Below are 27,014 nucleotides of genomic sequence, written 5' to 3' on the forward strand. Positions count from 1 at the left end.
TCAACTGCATCTGAATTGTTTAGTTTAAAATTCATTGTGTTAAAATTAGAAAAATGTTGTCTCTGTCCAAATATATATGGACCTAACTGTAGAACTTGAGACAGTAATTTTATATGGCTCACACTCACATCGTCATTGCTGTAATTAGCTTATAGCTGCTAAGACTGCGGAAACCACTGAAGGGACAATGCCAGTTGAGGAGTATTCATATGAGTATGATTATCAATGTGCATGGCAATATACACAGGGAGTATATAGGAAAACAGAGGAAAACATCGAATGCACAAGTCCATAAGATAATGTTGAAAAAGATAATTTTATTATATACATTACAAAACAAGTGAGTAAGGGTGGGTTAAACACCAGGAAGAAACACGGACACACCGCAAGGGACAAAGGATATGTAATGAATATAGCTAGCAGCAGATAAAAAGCATATTAGGTAAGTAATAAAGTGCCTATGTGCAAAGTTGCAAACATACTAGCTGATAGTATCAGCATATATACAGTGCCTTGTGAAAGTATTCGGCCCCCTGGAACTTTTCAACCTTTTCCCACATATCATGCTTCAAACATAAAGATACCAAATGTAAATTTTTGGTAAAGAATCAACAACAAGTTGGACACAATTGTGAAGTTGAACTAAATTTATTGTTTATTTTAAAATTTTGTGGAAATTCAAAAACTGAAAAGTGGGGAGTGCAATATTACTCGGCCCCTTTAACTTAATACTTTGTTGCACCACGTTTTGCTGCGATTACAGCTGCAAGTCGCTTGGGGTATGTCTCTATCAGTTTTGTACATCGAGAGACTGAAATTCTTGCCCATTCTTTCTTGGCAAACAGCTTGATTGAGCTCAGTGAGGTTTGATGGAGATCGTTTGTGAACAGCAGTTTTCAGCTCTTTACACAGATTCTCGATTGGATTCAGGTCTGGACTTTGACTTGGCCATTCTAACACCTGGATACGTTTATTTGTGAACCATTCCATTGTAGATTTTGCTTTATGTCTGGGATCATTGTCTTGTTGGAAGACAAATCTCCATCCCAGTCTCGGGTCTTTTGCAGACTCCAACAGGTTTTCTTCAAGAATGGTCCTGTATTTGGCTCCATCCATCTCTCCCATCAATTTTAACCATCTTCCCTGTCCCTGCTGAAGAAAAGCAGGCCCAAACCATGATGCTGCCACCACTATGTTTGACAGTGGGGATGGTGTGTTCAGGGTAATGAGCTGTGTTGCCTTTATGTTGCCAAAAAGTTTGATTTTGGTTTCATCTGACCAGATCACCTTCTTCCACAAGTTTGGTGTGTCTCCCAAGTGGCTTGTTGCAAACTTTAAACAACACTTTTTATGGATATCTTTGAGAAATGGCTTTCTTCTTGTCACTCTTCCATAAAGGCCAGATTTGTGCAGTGTACGACTGATTTTGTCCTATGGACAGACTGTCCCACCTCAGCTGTAGATCTCTACAGTTCATCCAGAGTGATCATGAGCCTCTTGGCTGCATCTCTGATCAGTCTTCTCCTTTTTTGAGATGAAAGTTTAGAGGGACAGCCGGGTCTTGGTAGATTTACAGTGGTATGATACTTCTTCCATTTCAATATGATCCTTTGCACAGTGCTCCTTGGGATGTTTAAAGTTTGGGAAATCATTTGTATCCAAATCCAGTTTTAAACTTCTCCACAACAGTATCACAGACCTGCCTGTTGTGTTCCTTGATCTTCATGATGCTCTCTGTGCTTCAAACAGAACCCTGAGACTGTCACAGAGCAGGTGCATTTATACGCAGACTTAATTACACACAGGTGGATTATATTTATCATCATTAGTCATTTAGGACAACATTGGATCATTCAGAGATTCACAATGAACTTCTGGAGTGAGTTTGCTGCACTGAAAGTAAAGGGGCCGAATAAGAAGATCTTGACGAAGACTGCAAAGTCGAAACACGTTGATCTGACAAAAATGTGTTTTTTTGGTCTGACAACTTTGTGCCGTCCATGTTTTAAATAATGGATTAAAAGTTATTTTTTAGACTGCTATTTTCTCGCTGGATCCTTCCCTCCTGTTGTTACATATGTTTGCTTCAATGGAATCGTGCTGAATGCCAGTTGTCTAACGAGTAGTCTACACAGTGGTGAGCTGACTTCACAGTCTTTTTTTTTTCCACATAAATTCACAGGTTTGCGGGTAAAAAAAAAAATATAAAACAGAAAAAGAGATATAGTGGATACAAGATAAAGTGCAGTGTATATGAATAAATTATTTCCTAATATAAAGTGCTCTGAATTCTACCATTAGCCGCATAAAACTCCATATGTGTGGATAAAAGATACAAATACTAACCAGGATTCATGCTGTGTGTGTAGTCACTGCTGCCCCACACTCCAATGCGCGTTTCACACGTTGCTTTGTTAGGGAGTGATAGGGAGAGGGGCTCAATTGAGATTTATATAGGGTAATGATTAGCCACAGACCAATAAAAATAAATATATCCAAGTGTTTCTTAATCAACACTAAATGGGTCACCATGGGAGCGGTAAATATACCTGATGATTACATCCGGATATGTAGGGGCGCTTGATGCGCTGTGATGGCGATGACGCTCCCGCCACGGGCCTCGCGGCAATGTCACTGGAGGGCGCGAGGCTGTCCATTACAACAAGGACAAGCAGCAGACATTGGGGACAACAAAGCTACAGACCAGCAGAGGGCGAAAATGACTCTCCACTGACGGATATGACCGTCATCTTATTTGAGTGTTACTCAGTAACCGCAGGATTACATCAAGTAACCTACAAAAGGAATGGCAAATGGCAGCTGGGGTGAAGTGCATGGCAAGAACAGTTTGTAACAGGCTCCTAGAGGCAGGGCTCAAGTCATGTAAAGCTAGAAAAAGCCTTTCATCAATGAGAAACAAAGAAGAGCCAGGCTAAAGTTTGCCAAACTCCACAAAGATTGGACCTTAGAAGACTGGAGTAAGGTAATCTTCTCTGATGAGTCTAATTTTCAGCTTTGCCCTAGACCTGGTCATCTAATAGCTACGTACAAGCCACAGTGTCTTGCACCCACTGTGAAATTTGTTGGAGAATCGGTGATGATCTGGGGATGTTTCAGCAAGGCTGGAATTGGGCAGGTTAATCTTTGCGATGTACATATGAATCAAGCCGCATACAAGGATATCCTGGAAAAACAGTTGATTCCTTCTGCTCAGGCAATGTTCCCCAACTCTGAGGACTGTTTTTTCCAGCAGGATAATGCGCCATGCCACACAGCTAGGTCAATCAATGTGTGGCTGAAGGACCACCACATCAAATCTCTGTCATGGCCAGCCCAATCTCCAGACCTGAACCCCATGGAAAACCTCTGGAATGTAATCAAGAGGAAGATCGATAGTCACAAGCCATCAAACAAAGAAGAACTGCTTAAATTTTTGTCCCAGGAGTGGCATATGGTTATTCCACAAAATATTGATTTCTGATCTCTTCCTGCGTTAAAACATAAGTATTGTTGTTTCTAAATTACTATGAACTTGTTTTCTTAGCATTATTTGAGGTCTACAAGCACTGCATTTTTTTGTTATTGTGACCATTTCTCATTTTCTGAAAATAAATACAAAATGTAGTGCTTGGAAATTCAGACACATGTTGTCAGTAGTTTATGGAATAAAAGAGCAATTTACATGTTACTCAAAAATATACCTAGAAAGAGTACACTATAGTTAGTGGCTTTCCACTCTTTGTAATAAAGGTTGGTAATGAATGGATGGAACGAATGCACCATAGTTAGTGGCTTTTTGCTTTTTCTAATAGATGTTGGTCTTTAGGATGCGGGAAAGATGTATATCTTTGTACCATGTTAGCCAGTAGATAGAAAAATATTCAGAATTGAGAGTCCTCAGTAGTTGATACCTTTTAATGGCTAACTGAAAAGATGGTAACAAATTGCAAGCTTTCAAGACTACTCAGGTCTCTTCAGCAGGCATTGACTAATACAAAATCTTAAGAATCACATATTTATGCACAACACAGCACAGAAAAAATGCAATAGATAAGACAAGTGACATGAAGCAGAACTATCATTATGGGAGAGGGAGAAACATAAATATTGGACCAGTTCATAGATAAGGAGACTGGATGTTTTATCGTCCTCTGATTGGAGTCTCCTAATGTGTTGTGATGCCCCACAAGGTCTTAGGAGCAAATTCCTTAATTGATGTAAAAATACATAAATCCATGCGACACGTTCATTCCAGTATTGAGAGTGTCAAAGGTCATCATGAGCTTGAACTCCCAGACTCTTCTCTCTCTCTGAGATGTGAAGTTACTTTTCAATACCAGTAATTTCATATCCATGGTGTTATGATCAGGCATACAAAAATGTTTTGCCACAGGTAGATCCATTCTTTTTTCTCTTATTGTGTGACGATGAGAATTCATCCTTGTTCTAAGCTTTTGCCCTGTCTCCCCCACATACAGACCCCCAGTTGGACATTTAGTACAAATAATTAAGTACACCACATTAGATGTGATGCAGCGGAAAGTACCTGGGATCTTGTAGTCCTGATGTGAGTTGGGGATCTTTATCTTGTCAGTGGTCATTATAAATGGACAGGTTTTACATTTTTTCTGGTTGCAAGGAAAGGTTCCTGCAGCTGTTGGAGAGGACAGGGAGCTTCTGACAATGATGCTTCTTAGATTTGGGGGCTGCCTAAAGCACAGTAGTGGAGGGTCTGGAAAAATGGATTGTAATCGGGCATCATTTGTAGGAAAGGTTGTAATTTCCGTGCAGCTCCCCTTAGCGGGTCGCCCCTCACACCCAGAGCAGCGGGGTTACTCGGTACCGTGTCAGGGGAATGTGTCACAGCAGTGGTGACCCGGTCCGTGGCCCTGGGCGCCCAATATCAATGGCGGTGAAGCTGATAGTATAGTTTATATGGATAGTAAAGTTTGTGACGCCACCTGTGGTGTTTGGCAAGTAAGGTGTTAAGCCAACGCTGCTTACAGATCCACTGGGACTGATGGTGTGGTACAGCCAAGATGGTATAGCTCCCCACAGGTGGAGCTGTAGCCCCAGGGCAGTGTATAGGTGTGATGGAGAAGTAGGGGCACCGGATGGTGTCGGTGTTAATACCCAGGTGTAGCGGTGATGACGCAGGAATCAAGGGAGGACACCAGGGCTTGCAGTTTCAAAGCTTTACTCACAGTTCGTAGTGCACACTGGTGCCCGCTTCGGTACCGTGTCCTCCGGGACAGAGGCCCAGCCAACCTCCAGGCAAGATAGAGCTCTCCCCGCCAGCATCCCTCCACATGTGCCTTTCCTGAACGACTCCTCTATTGCGCCTTTTAATGTGAAGATCTCCAGTACCGTGGTTCCCTGGAGTTCGTCCTGTCAGATGTTCCTAGAACCTCACTTGTATGACAGACAGCAGTAGCCTGCTTCGGGGACTCCCTTCTCCTGAATCCTGGCTCTCTATCCGTTTTGCTGTTGTGTCCCAAGTCTTTAATGGGAGTAGTGCATTTACAGCCAACTACTCCACCGGTGTCTGCTGCAGAACCATAAGTGTCCATATAACCTCGGAGACCGGGCCCCGGCCTTGCGCAGAGAACCTATAGGCAGGGTTCCTATCCAACCCACTCCTCCTCTCTGTTCTCTCTCCACTTCGTTCTGTACTTGTCCTTCTCTCTCTTATGGAAATGCAGATTACGGTTCTGAGTCTCTCTCTCTCTTCTTCTTCCTTTCCCGTGCCAGCTGGCTCAGGTCACTGAGACGGCTGCAGCACTCTTTCTAAACTGAACTCAAACTGAACTTAAACTAACTTCAGAACTGAACTCCTTCTCTGGGACTCTCCCCAGACTGACCTGTAATTCTAACCTTTCCCTCTCTTTTATACTAACTCCACCCACCTCCCAGCACATCTCATGTTACGAAGCAGGGTTCCACGAAGGGTGCTCTGCTACCTCCAGCCTGGAGCTGCTAGGTGTCCCCGCTGAACTATCCTGTGTGTGGGATGCAGGTGTTGGAGTGTGGCAACGAGTTCCCACCTTACCTGGATGGTGGGGCACCACACCTTAGGAGAAGGTGCAATACCTCTGTGGCGACCGAGCCTCAGGGGCGCCACATTAGCACTTCCAGATTTGGGTTGTAGGTGACTACTAGAGGCACCCGGTTATTTTCTTCTTTGTAATGTAGCAGGTGATTCCTTGACATTCTGGTGGCTCTTGTAATTTGGTTTTCAATTGTTCTTGGATGGCAGCCCTGATTCAAAAAGGTCTTTTTGAGGCGACCAAGGTGTTCATCTCTATCCATGGGGTTGGAACATATACGATTGTATCTGATGGCTTGGCTATAGATAATAGAGTTCTTTGTGTTCTGGGTCTTTAGGATGGAAATTGTTTTCTTATTGAGACAACTCCTTTTATATAAATGGTCAGAATTAGAGATAGGAGAATCAATTCACAAGACTTATGTCCATTGGCCAGGGAAGTAATCTGTGACCTGTGGATGAGAAGTCTGTGAACCTCCTTATCTCCTGACGTTCTTGGTTCTTCCTTTGATTAACAGGGCTGGTGCAATGTCATGTGTATGTAATGATGACATCACCCTAGCCTAGTTTAACCAAAGCAAATCTGGGAATGAAGGGAGGTAAGAAAATTCTAACAACTCCCATTCAGCAGTCAGATATTATTGACTTGGCTGATGGACCAGAGTCCTGCTAATCTTTTTTCTAATGTCTAGTCACAATACTTTTTATATGAAATTTATATAGCATTTATATCACTCTGTGCTTTACATAGATAATAAAGCCTAATAAAAAGGCCCCCATACAAGTTAGACCAAATTTGGCTGAACCTGTCTCTGCCTCGCACAGATCTTCCCTGACAAATTGTCAGGGTAGCGAAGGATCTGGCCTGCTTCCAGGGCCAGTTTTAGGCAAAGTGGGGCCCTGGGCAAAAGTTTAAAATGGGGCCCGAAATGCTGACATATTGCACATCACACAGAAACATTTCGGTTGTACTTACATGCCCTAAGTTCAGGCCACTAAACGAGTGTGATCAAAAATATTGAAGTTGTTCAACGCTTGTTTCCCGGCCTCTTTCCACTGGCTGAGGAAGAATAATGGGGACAAAACAATCACTATTAGATCATTCTGTCCCCATACAGTGTCCTGTTATCAGCAGCATACTGTATCTGCAGTTTTCACAGGGTGATGTGCTGCTGAGAACAATCATTTTTGTTCCGGCAAAACCAAGCCAATCTCTCAATGAATAGGCAGCATTTTGCTTTTTATAGTATAATACACCCCATAGTGTTGTGAATTCTCTTACTTCTGAGTCGGGGCTCCCTCTTGTGGTTACTGTGGGTAGTGGAGCTGGCAAGATTGACAGAGGTCTGCCACCTGACGATGATGATTGGAAATCTGGGGTTACTGATTGGGAGTATTTAAGTGAGCAGGCTTCCCTCAATTGTTGCTGGTGATTAGTTCTTCCTGTGCAACTTGAGGTCTGCTGTCTCGTGCCTGATCCTTCATTTTTCAGCTAAGTTGTTCATTTGCTAACCCTTTTGTCATGGTCACGTGTGTCTGGATGCAGCGAGTACCACAAGGCGAACCCATATGACACATGTGACCCTGGATACACCGCCTCCAGTTGGGCGAATTTAAATAATAAGACATGCAGCTGGAAACACCACCTCCAACTGGCGAATTTAGGTATTACACGTTATTCATACAGTAGTCTGGAAACCCCGCCTCCAGTAAGGCGAATTTAAATAATAAAGGGGAACCTGGGTAACAATAACAATGGTGGGCCCTGCAATAGGGAATAGGGAAGTGGAGACCTCCTGTACTCCCCTGAGCCAGTGTCTCTGCACTCCTAACGTTCCCTATGCCGGTTCCGCCCAGGAACCTAAAAACTCTAGCTCGCCCGGAACCTAAACACTCACTAGGGAATTGGTCGGTGCGGAAACTAATCCCACCACTGCACTAAACACACATGAGGGAAAATGACAATACAGGGGAAACACCACTTAGCTTTGCTCTGTTGCGTACGCTCCTAGCAACAAAGCCCACCACTTGTGTGCATCTTCTCCTCCACCCGGATTCATCACCATAACTGGATCCTTCACCATAGTGCAACCTTGGAGCAGAGTACACCACCAATTGCAGAAGTCCAGTAACAGAGTCCCAAAGATGAGTTCAGCTCCTGCCCAAAAAGTCAAGTATGCTTGAGTCCAGCTCTCAGCAACCAAGTCCCGCATGCTGAGTGCAGCTCTCTCCATAGTCGTCACTCCACCAAGCCATGCAAGCACTTCCTGCCGACACCATAAACTGTGACTCCACCACGCCATGCCAGCCCTTCTTGCAGACCACATAGCTGCCACTCCTCCCCTCTGGCTGGGCTGCGCAGGACTCATGTTCAGCTCCTTCCTCACCCAGGCTTGCTTCCCAAATGACGAACACAATATCACTAACAGTGATTGAACACACCTGGCTCTCTTTTATAGAGCCTCACACCTGACTTATAATTACATGCACTAAACCAAAGAAACTAAAGTGCACTACCACTCACCACCACCGGGGCAACTTAGAATGAACGACACCACGTGTAATAATTCTAATGGCCACCGGGGGCAATCACATCACTTTGGCATCTAGCCAAAGGAAAAAAAGTTCACTTATCCATTTACTCTATCAGATCCACGCTGGATCATGACAGTACCCCCTCCTTAATGAGGGGCCTCTGGACCCTCAAGACCACTCCTCATTAGGGAAACACAAACAGCGGGGAAGCCCAGATCCTGATTTCACCCCACCCCTACCTGAAATTTCAGGTTTATGACAAACGCACCGCTGGTATTGGCAATACATGTTCTGGAGGCCCCCACTCATCACCACAGAGCCAACCTGGGGAATGAGTTTATGTATGTGTATGTTTGCTATGAGCTGATCAGACTCCACAACACACCTCCACAAGATGTTTTTTGGTGGCCACCCATACATGCTTGTTCACACACAGGTCCAGACCTGAACGTTTATTGCCACACATTCGTTAGTCATAAATTTGGTGAACTCATTCTGGCACTCGACAACGGAGGCGTCCCCCTGCTGTCACCACACTCACACCCCCGCTATTCACCAAGGGACACCACCCTCCAATCCTTTCACCATGAGGTCTGCGCCTCCCAGGGTTGGTTAATGGCGAGGGTTGAGATATGCCCCCACTCCCCCGCAGCGCACCTGCTGCTCACACCTGGAGGTGAAGGGACCGGGATATGGAGGAAATATACACTCGCTGGTCGCCTTCCTCCAAACGACCAGGAGGGGGCGGCTTTGGTGGTATTGAAGATTTGGCGTGAGCCCCGTGGACTATCACCAGTCTGCTCACTACAGGGACGTACCCCTTCACCTCGGGGAACCCCAGACAGCACCATGGGGATCACCAACTCCACCCACCTGTCTGGTTACGTCCACCTGTATGAACAAGTCCCGCTCCCCACCAGCGACTCAATGGGGCTTTTGCCAGACCTGCAATTTGCCAAAGCCGCCATTTTGATTTCCTGGTTGCCTGAGCAGAGGCCACAGACCCTGATAACTGCTGCTGCAGCGGCTCTAACACACCTTGCCGCTCCCCACTCACCTCAGTGAGGCCCGGCAGCAATTACTCACAAGTCTCCACATGGCCAAAGCTCACCAGAAAAAAAAATGTAGGGTTGGTGATAATGTCACGGTCACGTGTGTCTGGACGCAGCGAGTACCGCAAGGTGAACCCATATGACACATGTGACCCTGGATACACCGCCTCCAGTGTGGCAAACTTAAATAATAACACTTGCAGCTGGACACGCCACCTCCAACTGTCGAATTTAGATATTACACATATATAAAGTAGTCTGGAAACCCCGCCTCCAGTAAGGCGAATTTAAATAATAAAGGGGAACTTGGGTAACATTAACAATGGTGGGCCCTGCAGTAGGGAATAAGAAAGTGGAGACCTCCTGAACTCCCCTGAGCCAGTGTCCCTACACTCCTAACTTTCCCTATGCCGGTTCTGCACCGGGCGACGCACAGGAACCTAAAAACCCTAGCTCGCCCTAAACCCTCACTAGGGAATTGGTCGGTGCGGAAACTAATCCCACCACTGCATTAAACACACATGAGGGAAAATGACAATACAGGGGAAACACCACTTAGCTTTGCTCTGTTGCGTACGCTCCTAGCAACAGAGCCCACCACCTGTGTGCATCTTCTCCTCCACCCGGATTCATCACCATAACTGGATCCTTCACCATAGTGCAACCTTGGAGCAGAGTCCACCACCAATTGCAGAAGTCCAGTAACAGAGTCCCAAAGATGAGTTCAGCTCCTGCCCAAAAAGTCAAGCATGCTTGAGTCCAGCTCTCAGCAACCAAGTCCCGCATGCTGAATGCAACTCTCTCCATAGTCGTCACTCCACCAAGCCATGCAAGCACTTCCTGCCGACACCATAAACTGTGACTCCACCACGCCATGCCAGCCCTTCTTGCAGACTACATAGCTGCCACTCGTCCCCTCTGGCTGGGCTGCGCAGGACTCATGTTCAGCTCCTTCCTCACCCAGGCTTGCTTCCCAAATGACGAACACAATATCACCAACAGTGATTGAACACACCTGGCTCTCTTTTATAGAGCCTCACACCTGAGTTATAATTACGTGCACTAAACCAAAGAAACTAAAGTGCACTACCACTCACCACCACCGGGGCAACTTAGAATGAACGACACCACGTGTAATAATTCTAATGGCCACCGGGGGCTATCACATCACTTTGGCACCTAGTCAAAGGAAAAAAAAAGTTCACTTATCCATTTACTCTGTCAGATACACCCTGGATCATGACAGTATGCTTGAGTCCAGCTCTCAGCAACCAAGTCCCGCATGCTGAGTGCAACTCTCTCCATAGTCGTCACTCCACCAAGCCATGCAAGCACTTCCTGCCAACACCATAAACTGTGACTCCACCATGCCATGCCAGCCCTTCTTGCAGACCACATAGCTGCCACTCGTCCCCCCTGGCTGGGCTGCACAGGACTCATGTTCAGCTCCTTCCTCACCCAGGCTTGCTTCCCAAATGATGAACACAATATCACCAACAGTGATTGAACACACCTGGCTCTCTTTTATAGAGCCTCACACCTGAGTTATAATTACATGCACTAAACCAAAGAAACTAAAGTGCACTACCACTCACCACCACCAGGGCAACTTAGAATGAACGACACCACGTGTAATAATTCTAATGGCCACCAGGGCAATCACATCACTTTGGCACCTAGCCAAAGGAAAAAAAGTTCACTTATCCATTTACTCTGTCAGATCCACGCTGGATCATGGCACCTTTGCTTCTGATCTGGTTTTGCCTCTTTCTGCTTTGCTGTGCGGGTTCAGCGTGCTCCCTGCTGGGGCTGTGCTGGACCCCGCTCCATATGTTACAGCCTGTGTCAGTTTGTTCAATCCCCTCTTATATTAGTCTCCTTTGCTTTGCTGCCAGTTTACAACAGAATGCTGATATAGTGGGGGAGAGGTCATGATACCTCAGTGTTTTTTGTACATCAGACGTGTTGGATTTTCTAGGGTTTTTGCGTGATTGCAAACAGTGTCTTTCCTTTCCTATCCTATCTAGACAGTTTGGGCCTCATCATTTGCACAGTCTATTTTCTGCCTGTTTTTGTCCCTCAACTGGTCTCACCGACAATATATGTTTGGGGGCTATCTATTTCTTTGGGGTTCTACTCCGGGGCAGTTTAGATTTCACCTTTCTTGCTTTAGGCCTAGTTAGTTCTCCGGCTGTGTCGAGGCATCTAGGACATCATAGGTATGCTCCATGGCTACTGTTAGCTGTGTTGTTGGGATTAGGAGTCTGCAATTCGCTAAGAGACCAAGCTTTCTGGTTTCCTAGTGGCCTAGCCTATTCCTGCCATCCTCCTCGGTGACCTGTTCATAACACCATAGTCCTCCATATAGTATAATGCACCCCACAGTCATCCATATAGTATAATGTGTACCACAGTCCTCCATATTGTATAATGCACACCCCATAGACCTCAATGTAATATAATGTCCACCATAAAATATAATGTGCCCCATAGTCCTCCATATAGTATAATACACTCCTCATAGTCCTCCATATATTAAAATACACTCCAATGTCCACCATATAGTATAGTTCACTCCTCATAGTCCTCCATGTAGTACATTTCACTTCACATAGTATAATGCACCCCATAGTTCTTCATATAGTATAATGTATTCCCTTTATTCCTTAATGCAGTATATTGCAGGTCCCATGTAGTACATATAGTATAATGCACTGCCCATAGTCTGACAGAGTATAATGCAGCCTTCCCATAGAGTATAATGCAGCTACCCCACAGAATATAATGCAGCCACCCCACAGAATATACTGGTCACCCCATATAGCATAATGCAGCCACCCCACAGAATATAAGGTAGCCCCCTCGTAGAGTATAATGCATCCCCCATAGAATATAATGCAGCCCGTCTCATATAGTATAATGCAGCCCCCATATTGTATAATGCAGCCCCACTTAGACTATAATGCAGCCTCCTTCATATAGTATAATGTAGTCCCCTCATATAGTATAATAAAGCCTCCTCAGAGTATGATGCAGCCCCCCTCATAGAATATAATACAGACCACCACCCCCTAAGATTATAAAGTAGCCCCCATCCTCCCCCCATAGAATTTAATCCAGCCCCACAATCCAGTACTCACTCACTGATATTTAAAAAAAAAAACACAATCCTCACCTCTCCTCGCTCCCCGTGCTGCTCCGGCCTCAGCAGCTGCACTGCCCGGCACATAGCGGATGCGCGATGAAGTGACGTCATTGCACACCCGCAGTGTCAGAAGCAGAAGGGAATGATGGGAGAGGGAGCGTCATCTGATGCACTCTCCTCTATCATTGCTTTCAACTGTATCGGTGTCTATGGTGCCCATAAAGTTGAATGCGGCACGGGTGGTTGGAGCTGGTGCCGAGCGGGCTCCCCTGACTCACTGGCCTCATATCGGCCATGTGGTGTGCTGCTATTGCTTTTAGCAGCACGCCATTGGCTGGCACCACTGGAGGAGCAGTGGTTCTAGGCAGCTGCCTAGTCTGCCTGCAGCTAACGCTGGCCCTGCCTGCTTCTGTGGGTGATCTCTTAGTTTTTCTGGGGAAATAAACCGCTGACTGAGGAGTCTGGTTACAGCTCCCTCACAGAGAACACAGGTCACTTGGCTGAACCTAGTGTTTCTTTTTAATGTGGGAGTCAGAAGAGATAGCTGTTGGCTGACAGCTTGGCCTACCACTGTGTGATGTGTATGCCCAGCTTTCATTTATGTCCTCAAACTCTGAGGCTGTGTGCCCACGATGCGATTTTTAAGCGTTTTTGCTGCGATTTTTGGCGTGAAAACGCTGCAAAAACGTTTAAAAATCGTGTACAGAACGCACCCCATGCATTCCTATGGCATTCCGCACATGCTGTGCTAATGCTGCGCTTTTTTCCACAGCAGAATCGCATCGTGGAAAAAAACGCAGCATGCTCATTCTTTTGTGCGGAATCGCAAAGAATTGCCGCGATTCCGCACCCATAGGAATGCATGAGAATCGCTTACTTCCCGCATGTGGCTATGCCCACCATGCGCGAAGTTAAACGTCTCATGTGCGGTTGGTACCCATGGTGTGGAGGAGAGGAGACTGTCCTCCAGGCCCTGGGTACCATACCCCTGTAAAAAAAGAGTAAAAAATAAAAAATCGGGGTATATTTACCTTCCGACGTCCCGCGCTGCCATCCCGGGCCTCAGCGTTCCCAGCAATGACTTGCGGCAAGGTCCTGTGATGACGTAGTCTCGCGTGACTCTAGCGGTCTCATGAGATCGCTATAGCAACGCGAGACCAACGTCACCACAGGTCTCGCAAGACATCGCTGGGAACGGGAGCGTCGCTGAGACTGCGCGGGACGTCGGAAGATAAATATACCCCGATTTTTTTATTTTTTACATTCTTTCTTTTACTATTGATGCCGCATAGGCGGCCTCAATAGTAAAAACCTGGTCACACTTGTCAAACACTATGTTTGACGAGTGTGACCAACCTGTCAATCACTTTCCAAGTGATGCTTCAAATCACTTGAAAAGTGCTTGAATATCGCACGCGAAAATCGCGGCAAAATCGCGAACATAATCGCTGTCAAATCGCAGAAAAAAACGCGCGATTTCTGGGAAGGAGTCCGGTTTTCAGTGTCCGGATTTAAACACAACGTGGGCACATAGCCTTAGCATTTTTATGGAGTGAGAAGTTAGGGGAGATTGTAAAACTCAGAAAAGTCATCAAGCACAAGAAGAACATACAATCTCTTTGCAGATATTAGCTCAGTTCTAACTGAACCAATTTTGATTGTTATGTAACAAATATATAATCATTTCAGTGTATGAAATGGAATGAAATCTTTTAAAGACATGAATATCATTAGATTAATCCTAGTTATCTTCTTTTCACCTCTGTAAATTTTGGGATCTTTGCAAACGAGATGCTTCAATGAGGAGTTTATACATCCATCCATTACCCTCAAGTGTTTTCTGCAGCTTTCTGAGAATAATACACTTGACTGGTCTTGTAGTGCATAGGTGGGGGTGGGAATAGTGGCATAACTTGAAGCTCATGGTCCCCAATGCATGGCCCCAATACAGGATCTCTGGCAGACAGGTCCCCAACTATCATGAGGCTTTATTAGTATTGGTCAATATCATTTAGGGCAAAGGGACTGTCTGGCCCACCTTGGCTCCAGAACCCAGAAAGTACTACCCATGCACTCTCATGTAGTTATGCCCCTGGGTGAGTGATTATCTAGAGCTATAGAGTAAATAGTCTTGGGGTTGTATTTTTATTTTGTGGTTTGGAGAGTTTATCCTGCTGGATAAATAAATTCATTCATTATATTCCTATTTAATATATGGTTAAAAAATACTTGTCAAATATCATGTCTGCTAATGTTTGGCAAACATGCAGTTTTTTAATAGATATGCCAATAAAATATACATTCTAGGTGCATTCTTTCTATTTTAACTTCTGTATTTAGGATTCATTTTTAATTTGCTCCCACCATTTTTAAGTCATTGACTTTATATCATCGTGTTGTTATTTGCATATATACACGCATTGACTTCAAAGTGTTTTGCATGTCAGATTTTCTTCCTCGTGCTCCTTATGTTGCCAGCCTAGGCCAAAAACCTTCTCTTCATGATAACACCAGATGTTACTCTTTTCCTTGAGCCAATGGAAACCGTATGGAATAGTTTGTGTGTTTTTCATTCAGTCCAGTAGAAAATGCCCGTTTTGCCGAGACTTTAAAAATCCTCTGAACTGACCCAAATACAGGTTTGTGCCAGAGGTCTCAGAAGCAATGGTTTCCATTGTGAGATGAAAGCATTCATTTGCCACTGAGACCTTGCCAGAGAGTTTATGGAACCTGTTAACATCTTTCCCTCCATGCAGGCTGTCCTTTTAACACTCAGCGAGTGCTGCCCACAGGTTCTGGGGATGAAAAAAAATCATTAACTGTTCATACCGACTACAGCCGGTACAGTCTAGTGGAGCAAGAAGAGTAGAAACGGAAAATTAAGATTTCTTTTACATAATCATTTTACTTTTGCCATGTGTTCCAGAAGGAATTACAATGCAGCTGTTAGTAGAGCGTCTTAAAGGTATAGTGCATTATTCTAAAAACTACGGTACATTTCCATTATCAAAAGATACAAATATAGATTAGATGCTTTCATTCCATTAAGATTTTTCTGTGTGCATAGCTTATTGTGTTCTTGGCAGCACATCCAGTTTACACATGACGATGTGCTGCAGAGAACAGCAATTTTTAATTATTTCACCATATGATCATGCGTTTTTCTCATTTGTGCAGTGATTGGCGGCATGGTTAGACAAGACAATAATCAAGAATGAGCGTTCCTATTTTATGTCTATGCAGGTTTCATAAAGCAGGTCTGCAAATCATTTCCATTTCCCTACCTCTTCCCATCACACCCACACCATAATTAAAAGGGCTTATTTACATGGCGATTTTTGGCGTATGAATGTCATCCATGTGATTCATAGGTAGTACTCATACCTATAATAGGGAATTCGGATTTTCACATGTCCATGATTTTTCATGGACTGAGCAGTCCGTGCAAAATCGCATAGACATGTCCCATATTGATCCGATTGTCGGATCGAAAGTGGCAATGCAAGACTATGAATTCATGAAAAAATCAGACAGCACTTGGATGCCATCCAAGTGTGGTCTGATTATCATTTAGTGTTAGATTGGAAAAGGTGGTAACAAATTTTCTTTCATGTACCAGAAAAACTGATGAAACTCAGACCAAACTCTGATAAAAGTCTGATAGAAATCACTGATGAAACTCTAGTACATGAAAATATTCCATGTGAATGAGCCTTAAGGCCTCTGTCATGACTCTGATGTAGGGTGTCCCAGGGCCAGGGGCTCCTTCCCTGTCCCTAATGCTAGGTGGCACCCTAGCTATCCATGTTCCTCTGATTACTTGTAATTGTTGAGATGCTGGGGCCACGTACCTTGCTGAGCTCATGAATCCACCTTTACTCTGTTCTCTTTCCCCACCCAGGGAAGTGGAGAGTAGAAGTCTATGGCTATACATCAACCAGATTAACAAGGTAATATGAACAGGGATAAAGGAAAATATCAATCATAAAAAAATGCGCTCACAAACAACAGAGGGAGACACCAGGGATTGAAGGATGGGAAAAGCCATAGTAGGAGAAGGAGAGGATTTGTACACAACCAGAACCTAGCAACAGTGTTAGATAAATCCACCAAATGCCTTCTCAACAACACACCACCAACTCCTGAACCATGCAGCATGAAGCTGACTCTGGCAATGCTTAGTTGTCAGAGTCTAGTTTATATAGGAGAGAGAAGTGGCCGATACTAAACAGCTGAGAAACTAAGGTAGGTAAGCTTCCAGTAGCTCTCCACTGAGCAGATTAACATCTGCACTGCTACAAGAAACCCTTTAATATGAAGGTGAAGTGCTTCTTGTCAGTGCAGGAGTAGGAGATATCAGACGGCCCAGTGTTCTGGCTCCTCTTTGTCGCAGCAACCCCATGACAGCCTCATTCAGTCATAACTTTTTTACAAAGACTTCAATCCATGTTTTCCACAGTTTTATCTCATACCCGTTATAGTCTACATGGCTGTCCACATGTCCCTGTGTTTTGGTGTTCACTAACAAATAAAGCTGCACTCTGTAATGCTATATAGCATGCAGACATGAAATATGTGAAATTGGAATTGCATAACTGCTGTAGTAAATAGGTTAACATGAAGATACTTGGCGCATAATTGGCCAATTAATGTGTGCCCATCAGCCAACGACAAGGCGATCGTCTTTGCTGGGAACTGAGCTTAATATAATACTATGAGGTACGAGGTATCATATTAGGTTAAGTTCCCAGCAAAGAATTGGCTAATTTGTGCACTAAATATCTTCATTTTAAACTATTTTCTAGAGCAATAATGTTATTCCAATTTCATATATTTCATGCTTGCATGCTATGGCGTCACAGAGTGCAGCCTTATTTGTTAGATATACGGAGGTGGCTGCTTTTATCTTGAACCAGCTCAAACCTGTTTTCTCTTTGGAAGTGAAAGTCAGTCTTTGATACGTGTATTTTGTTGGACTGAGTTGTCAGCACCAAAACACAGAGGCGATTTTATCTGATTCACAGGCCAAACGTGCCAATGCAAGTCTATGGGTCTGCCCAAATTAGGCAGTACTAAGATGTCTTCTGTTTGCTGGGTGATTTTCATGTTTGTTTCACAGGAAAAACTTGAGAAAACATTTTTGAATGCAAAAAAAAAATAAAATCCTGATAATCTGATCCAAAAACAAAGACACATATTTGTGTATGAGAAAAAAGGAGAAACTAAATGCAAGGAGTACAAAGAGGGGCACCACCTAAAAAAAGTATGTTTCCTTAAAGGGCTTTGACTGGACGATTACTTAGACTGGTTTCCAGTGATTTCATGTACATTACACTTATATCTAACCTCCTTTATGCCATGTGTTCTCTATATTTGTAACTTTATCCCTATGTTTTATCATTTATTATTGATTTTTACATGACCCTAGGAATACTGTATTCATACTTGGTTCGCTACTCTCTGAACTTTTCGGTTGGCCCAACCCTTGTTCCAGTATTCGGGTTTTTATCATGCAAGATAATAAAATTCATTCATATATTTCATTTTTTTATTGTGTCCTGCACATTTTTGTTAAGGGTATGGGTAATTTATGTAATCAAAGTCTTACAGTCTCTCAGCAAGAAAACAGGCTATTATAATGGTACGTGTGCTTTGTCTTCTCCATGTGCTTGTAAAAAACTAGAATAATGGAGCCATGGGTTTTGCAATTTCCCCCTTTGACTTAACCTTCACTTATTGTACATATAACTACCTCCTTGTAACAGATATGCAGAACGTATCCTATTGTATTACTAGTGAGAGTGTTTCTTGATTCCTGTGTGGCAGTTACCAGTAATCTAGACCTTTAATTAATACTTATCTCCTCCCCTTGTCCTAATTGACTGCATAATAGGAACATTGGAAACTGAAGATAAAAAGCTTTTTACTAACAAAAGAAAAAAAATCTCATTTCAGTGCCCCCAAGACAAGTAATTTGTAATAAATGCATATGTAAAGCAATCCAGATCCCCTGTGTCAGGATGATTAAGGAATCCAATTACTCAGTTAAACTGATTATAAACTAGTTTCTTCTTTTCTATGACTATAGGGGTTTTAACTGTATGTAAGGAGTAAAGCTCAAATGGACTTGGCTGAAACAAGAGGTTATTAAGACTGTAATTCAGTGGATTTAGGTGATATACAAAATGACAGAAAATCTATGCAGCAATACTCCCTGCCCTGGGACCTCCAAAGGCGGATCAGTCACTGAACAGGTATAATTGTCTCTGGTGACATGGACGTATAGCGCAAGACCTGTGATAGCAGTAGATGCAGCAGCATAATTTCTAGGTTTCTACACTGCTACAAGTTCATTGGTCCTGTGGGTTAGGTCGGTCAATTATATACATCATTAACCCCTTCCCAAACGGGTGATTTTTCCATTTTCTGAATAACACTGCCATCATCTGCTGGCAAAGATGCAGGCTCAGCTCTTGAGCTAGCATCAAAGAGAAGCTGACATATGATGTTATTTGTCCATAAGGGGTTATTTTATGATTGCTAGGAGACCCACCAATGTATACGATAAAGAGGTCATGGCATTCTGCAAAGTCATTTTATGGAACTGATTCTCTCTTGACCAGTTGACTGACTGAACTGTAATGCAGGCTCATTTCAGTGACAATGCCTTCTTCAGATGAGTTTTTTTTACATGTGAGGAAAGGCTGAACATTTTTAATCAGTGTGCCTCGTTCTTTTTTTTATCTATTTATGCCCAGTAAGTCCATTTTTACCATCAGTGTGGCAGCTGTATTTCTTGTATTCAAAAAGAAATAAACATTCATAGCATCTACTACTGACTTAGTATAGTAAAAACATAGACCACATTTCAAAAAATAGACAAGACCTAACCATAGACTATAGTGAGCACATATTCTGTCCATGAACACATGGATAGGACATGTAAAAGAATAATAGAAGTCTAAATAAGGCCTAACCATTTACCTTTTTATTTTAGACATTGAGGCTCCCTTAAGCGTTAAGGGCCTGTCACACTAAGAGATATCGCTAGCAATATCGCTATAACTAGTGACGTTATAGCGATATTGCTAGCGATATCTCTGTGTCTGATACTTACCTCCGACCCGCTCCCCCGCTGGTTATCGCTGATCGCGCGAGAACGTCCAGGACTGTTTCTCGTCGTCAGCTTCCTGCTGGGGCTTCCTGCTGTGAGGACGAGCGACGCGTGGAGCCGGGCGGGAGGACATCAGGATCGCCTCGTCTGACAGGTAAGTAGCGACCCCCGACCCCTGCGATGTCGCTGGTGAGATCTGCCTGTGTGGCAGCTCACTAGCGACCACTTAGCGATGTACCAGCGATCCTGACCGCGTCATATCGCTGGTCGGGATCGCTGGTACATCGCTAAGTGTGACAGTACCTATAGACTTTTCACTCATGAGATCTTGATGGTGTATCCAAAAGAAAGGCCATCAGTGTTTATTATGAGGAAACTCTTTTAAAATAAATGTTCATGCAATAAGAATAGAGGTATTGAGAGACACATCCAAACACAAGCTATGTCCACTACTAGAGAAGTCCAAGTAAATTGATTCAGAACCCCAATAAAATTATAAGCAATGGTTACTCCTCACACTTTGTGGTGCGTTCCCACAAAACTTGCATAATGTGCAGGCTGCAGCCAATGACCAGACGCTTGTTATCTGCAACCCTTACTATTTCCTCAGAGCGAACATCTGCTCTGACGGAATATTGAGCTGCTGCCACTCATTGACTGCAGCCTTCACGCAATATAAGTCACATTACTCACCAGGAACAATTGCGCCTTTCCTGCAAGGGTGCTGCCGCAGGAGGGTGACTATACACTATTATGTATTCTAACCCCTTTAACGACCAGATGTAGTTTTGGTTTTGCGTTTTAATTTTTGCTCCCCTTCTTCCCAGAGCCATAACTTTTTTTATTTTTTGGTCAAAATTGCCATGTGAGGGGGCTTATTTTTTGCAGGACGAGTTATTCTTTTGAAAGACATGGGAAAAAAAATCCAAATGCAGTGAAATTGGCAAAAAAGTGCAACCCCACAGTTGTTTTTTTTTTTTTGCCATGTTCACTAAGTGCTAAAACTGACCTGCCATTATGATTCTCCAGGTCATTACGAGTTCATAGACAGCAAACATGTCTAGGTCCTTTTTTATCTAAGTGGTGAAAAAAAAATTCCAAAGTTTGTTTAAAAAAATTGCACCATTTTGCAAGGGCTTATTTTTTGCTTGCCGAGCTGATGTTTTTAATGATACCATTTTGGTGCAGATACAATCTTTTGATTGCCCATTATTGCATTTTAATGTAATGTTGTGGCAACCAAAAAAGCGTAATTCTGGCGTTTTTACTTTTTTTTTCTCGTTACGTTGTTTAGCGATCAGGTTAATCCCTTTTTATATTGATAGATCGGGCAATTATGAATGCGGTGATACCAAATATGTGTATATTTGATTTTTTTTATTGTTTATTTTGAATTGGGTGAAAGGGTTGATTTGAACTTTTTTTTCTATTTTTTTAATTTTTTTTTTAAACTTTTTTACCTTTGGCATGCTTTAATAGTCTCCATGGGAGACTAGAAGCTGCCATAATCTGATAGGCTCTGCTACACACAGCCAATAATCAGATTGCCTGTATGTAGCAGAATTGCTCACTTGCTATGATCACCGACCACCGGGCGGCACTCATATCAGTCTGGTAGTGACAACCATAGAGGTTTGTTAGATACCTCTGGTTGTCATGCCAACCCATCGGTGACCCGCGTTCATGTGACACGATAAATGCCGCTGTCAAAGATTGACAGCGGCATTTAATTAGTTAGAAAGCCGTGGGTGGATTGTGATTCCACCTGATGCTGTTAGAGGTACATGTCATCTGTTCAAAAACTGTAAGAAAGGGGTTAATTGGTGCCCTTAATTGATTAAGCTGGGTTTTCCAGGATTGGAAAATCTAAAAACTATTGTCCATGGATGTGTATTCGGGACCGACCTTAGGTTGTCCTCATCTCTGCACAATATCAACTCTTAATATCTGATCTCTTATAATATGGCCAAATAAAGAAGAAGGCAATACTGGACTGCTAGAAAGGGGATTTACGGTACATTGTGAGCCCCACTAACAGACATTACATGATGACAATGTCTGTGAACCACTGTGGAATATGTTGCCACTAATTACGCAATATAAAGAAATAAAAAACTAGGAAGCTATGAAATGTGGCATTAGGGGGGTCTATCCTTTGGGAGTCCATTCCATCAAGGCCATTTATGACCATAGAGGTACCCTGTGTAAACGCACAATTAGCACACTTCTATGGCCGATATTCTTCATATTTCTGTTCTCTATTTCTTTGTTCCGTATATAGTGACTACATGTATGTGTGACGAGTGTCAGCTTACGCTGAGTCGTTCTTCTTAGAAAGAGTGGACCCTCTGGACCGTGGCACCCACCCACGTAGGACGAGCTGACCTAATGAGAACCACCCCCTATACAGGGAGTGTCAGGGGCAAGACCAAGGGGGTGAGCCACCACGGCAGCTGGACCAGACGGCCGGCTCAGGAAAACAAGACAAGGCAAGACGAGTCGTTAATTCAAAGAAACTTCATTAAGGAAGACTTCAGGTACAACAGGTGCAAAACGTGGACACACAGAACATAAGGCAAGGTGCGTGCAAGAGCACGCCGAGGTCCAAGACTTGAGGAACTCTTCAGGGTGCAACAGGAGCAAACGTGAACACACAGAGTTCGTAGAACAGGGTGCATGCAATGGCACGCCGAGGTCCAAGCATGGAACGTGCAGATGGTACGCGGACATCGGACTCCGGACAACAGCCCACGATCAACCAGGGCATCAGGGTCTGTAGCTCAGAGGGTGATCGGCAGGATCCAGACATCCAGAAGTCAGCCAGGGTCCCATGCAAGGAAACAAGATAGAGTTAGTGACATGGTGCATGTCAACGGACACGCCAGGATCAGGTTCACAGGAGAGAGACCTGCGCATGCCGAGGGGCATGCCAGGGACGGGTCAGGTTCACAGGACGGTGGCCTGCGCATGCCAAGGGGCATGCCAGGGATGGGTCAGGTTCACAGGATGGTGGCCTGCGCATGCCAAGGGGCATGCCAGGGAGAGACACAGGGTACGGTGGCATCGGAATCCAAGTGCTGGCATCGACCGACAGGGTCCAGGTATCTGGCTACGGACATCAGCTCCGGACATCAGGCCGCAGTCATCTAGGTCCGGACCTCTGGCAGCGGTCGGCAGGTTATGGAATCCGGCAGGCAAACTAGGGTCAGAGAAGAGCAAAAGAGACAAAGGCTTTGTGCAAGAGTAGCACGAAAAGGCACAGTGTGAGAACCAGCGTGAGTGCAAGGGAGCACAGAGACCACGGCTGGGAGCACCGGCAGGTGGTACTGATGATGGAAGTTGCAAGTGGGCACGACTAGAGGCGGCACCGCTGCGGGGCCACGCAGCCAGACCACTATAGCACTGGACGGGGCACGGCTGGGGCATACAGGCGAGCATGGCTAGAGGCGGCACGGCTGAGGCAGACACAGGCGACCAGGCACGTGCACAGAGGCACGGAGCCACAAGGCAGGGCTAAGCAAAGGGTACAGGACAGAGCCACATGCGAGACAGCATGGCAAAGCCTAGTACGAAATGTGCAAGAGCGCATGAAACAACAGGGACAAGACAAAGAACGAGGCAGAGACCTGCGCATGTGGAGAGCATGCCAGGGACAGTCTAGCAGCGGAGCGTAGGCCGAGGCCCAGAGCCGGGCCAAGGGAGGACCTTGGGACTAGACAGGGTACAGAGTGAGGCCTGCACGTGTAGAGACACGCCAGGGAGAGGTTCAGAGCGGAGATCTGCACGTGTAGAGACACGTCAGGGCAGGGTACAGAGACTGAGACCTGCACGTGTAAGGACACGACAGGGCAGAGACAGAGGCAGGGTACCTGAAGCCACATAGCAGAGCGAGACAGGAAACATGGAAAGAAACATGGAACAGAGTCAGAGCAAACAAGGACTACAAGGCAAAGCAAGGCAGAGCAGGGCAAAGACAAAACATGGCACGAAGGACAAACACTAGACAAGGCACGAGACAAGAGACGGAATACGAGCACGGAGCGTGTGCAGAGATGCACGACAGAGCAGAGTGCAAGGGCACAGAATAGAGGGAGCGCCCCACAGACCAAGCAGCCATGCAGGAACACAACACAATACTCAGGCCCTGAGCGTAGGAAGGGGCGGCCTGATATAGGGCATAGCACCTCCTCTTCTAGGTCGGGACCAGGGGAGCACTTCCGGGTTCAGATCCACAGGAAAACAGAGCGTAGTCACATGATCAGAGTTCCAGACATGACGAGACGAGTGCAAAATCAGTGCTGAAACCTAGACAGGTCACATGATCAGCGTTCCAGACATGACGAGATGATTGCAGAACCAGACAGGGACACCTGATCAGAGATTCTAGACATGACGAGAAGATCACAGAAGACACAGCAGAAACGCAGGCATCCTGCAGCTCAGACATGAGGTGAGTGTGCACACTGCTCTAGGGAATGAGCAGGATAGCAGACAAGATATTCGCATGCACATCGCTCCAGGAGTTCTTGAGAGAAAACAGACAGGGCAGACATGACAGACATGGTGGACATGACAGTATGATCATTTGCTTTCTGTAATAACCATCAACCATTGTGCTCACTGAGTTATTACTTCTCAGTGTCACCTTTTGTGATTTCACAGCTATGATCGTCATTTTTTCATTGATTGTTTCATCACTGATCCTACAAAGGGTTGTGGTGTTCGTGAAACTTGTTTTCATGGTGATGTTGTTTGCAGGAAAATGAAGATCTGTTATGAAAATGGAAGGAAACAACATGAATTAACAAACAGTTTTGCTGAGTGTGTTTCCGGGCGGACCAGCGTGTTGAACAGCTGCTTGTTTTGGCCACTCACAATGTCCTGCCTTCTTATTTAAAGTGGAAGCTGGATTGTATTTTTCTCAGAAAGAATGAAGGCTGCATTCAGGAAGGGCTGTACTCTCAACGCTGTTCTGACACATGCAGTAAGAAATTTCTTTATGCCTTCTCTTTTCCCTTTTTTTTCATTCAGGGAAAGCCCATACTTGAAATGCCTTGAGAGAGGTGGAGAATAAAACCATATCCCAGACACACAGATCTGTGAACGTTACCTTCAATCGACTCACGCCCCAAAGGAGTGTTTAATCTGATTCTGCAACTGACTGGCTGAACTGATTCTGTAAGAGTAAGCTAAAAACCCTCCGCGATGAGGAAAGTCCTAGACACATTATGAAAGCGTGTATGATTCCAATTCGTAGGAAAACACATGGCTAAGACTTTGATTTGCCGTACTCTAGCAGCGGAGATGTACTGATTGCAGGCTATGCTAAAGGAAAGCTCTGCCAGCAGGTTGTTATTTTGTCTGTTTAGCTAAAATACTTGTAGAAAGTATGTCTGTGCTTGGCGTTTCCTCCAAATTAAGACAGCCAGCTGTAGGATCAAAGCCAATACATACAGCTCTACCTATACCACATGTTGGCAAGGCTATGTCACAGCAATATCCATCAAGGTCCCTGGAGCTGATGAAGGCTGAGAAGTCATTGAATTCTTGTCAGCTCATGTTAAAGCCATCTTGTGATTTTGATGAGAAGAAAACTTTTCAAGGCACTGTCAGGCAAGCTGAAGATAGAAAGGTGAGTTAACTCTTACATAACCCCTATCCTCTTACTCTGATCCAAAGGGAATATTGATTTGCCACTTCAGCCTCCACACTTCTCATTCATACATTCAGTTGTCCTCATGAAGGATGGTTTTATTTTGCTTTATAGAATTCTTTATGGGGAAGAACCTACATCTCATTGTGATTGCTTACTATGCCTATGCTTTCCGTGTTGTTTGGGGCCAAGGTGGGGGAAGGTTATTGATTGTAGCGGGGTGTCCTGCATTATTGCTTTGTGACACTGAGTAAAATCAGCATTTATTGCAAGGCGTCATATGAATTTATAATGCAATGACTGTACAGAATTGTAAATCGCATTACAGTGAATCAATATATCACTGCTAAAAATGATTAGGATTTCAATGTGGATTCAATCCAAAGGTTGACTGTAAACTTACTTTAGATGTAAGCTGTAACTGAACAGAACAAAAAAAGGATGGTCTGGGATAAAGATATTGATGATGTAACCTTAGGATAAGTTATGAATATCAGATTGGGGGGTGGGTGAAACCCACTTCCCACACCAATAATCAGTTGTTACCAGGTCCCCCAGCTCCTAGTGTTACACAGAACACATAGCCGGAGCACCACATCTCCCTGTATTGGCCATTCTAGGGTTCTGCAGCTCACCTATTGACCTAAATGGGAATTAAGCCTCCATACCCAAGAATGGTCACTACACTGTGTACCGAGGTGTGGCGTACTGGCTACATAAACTGTGTACTTCCTGCAACCAGGGGACCTAGTGACAGCTGATCAATCGAGGCATCAGGTATTGGACCCACAATCGCATGTTGGTGACATATACTAAGGGCTTATACAGACAACTGTTCTATTCTCACGAGTGCTATCCGTGATTTTGACGTACCCATGTCATTATATGGAGACGTGCATATGACCAATTTTTCCTCGGAACGCATGATCCAAGGAAAAAAATAGCAGCATGCACAATTTGCCTCAGAGAATTGGATGGCACTCACCCATTCAGTGTCCATTCATGTCTATGGGTCCATGAAAAAAATCAGACCACACTTGGATGACAGACGAGTGCGGTCCAATTTTCACAGAGTGTCATAATGTAGAAGGTGGAGAAACTTTTTTTTCTCCTCTCCACCGAGAGAATCATATCCAACTCAGATTAAATTTTGATAAAACTCTGATCAGAGTCTGATTAGCAAAATTGGATCGATTTTCTTGGATGGAGAGAAAACTTGTCTGCACCTGCGCTAAGAATGAGTCATTGATATATATTACTCCTGTGGATCTCACTGCATAATGAATTATTTAAAAGCATTTTGGTCTTATCCAGACTTTAGTCTCAGCCAGAAGCATGTTGCATTTCACACACTGGTTATATCAAAGGTTCAAATAGGACTGAAGCTTTGGCCGTTTGCATTATATGTCAAATCAATGCATCACTTCATCTTCTTAAAATAACAAATTTGACCGCCGTGGTTGTTCATG

The 27,014-nt window shown here is 44.3% G+C and overlaps 1 protein-coding gene across 12 annotated transcripts in view; it reads left to right on the forward strand.

The window, feature by feature from the left end:
• The window catches only part of NAV3 (neuron navigator 3), a 1,131,823-nt gene that overhangs the window by 584,849 nt on the left and 519,960 nt on the right, over positions 1-27,014 (forward strand). For 4 of the 12 annotated variants that reach the window (XM_073541495.1, XM_073541496.1, XM_073541502.1 and 1 more), the window contains exon 1: positions 20,931-25,524. The exons of 1 other annotated variant lie outside the window; for it this stretch is intronic. In XM_073541495.1, coding sequence (XP_073397596.1) covers positions 25,282-25,524 — 243 coding nt within the window. In that variant the 5' untranslated portion in view covers positions 20,931-25,281. Of the gene's footprint in view, positions 1-20,929; positions 25,525-27,014 lie in introns of those variants that run through there. 7 more of the 12 variants (XM_073541504.1, XM_073541505.1, XM_073541508.1 and 4 more) reach the window with 4 other exon arrangements.

This window comes from Dendrobates tinctorius, unplaced genomic scaffold (genome assembly GCF_039654945.1).
Source record: "Dendrobates tinctorius isolate UK_male_01 unplaced genomic scaffold, ASM3965494v1 ptg000122l, whole genome shotgun sequence".
In the NCBI taxonomy this organism is placed as follows: Eukaryota; Metazoa; Chordata; class Amphibia; order Anura; family Dendrobatidae; genus Dendrobates; species Dendrobates tinctorius.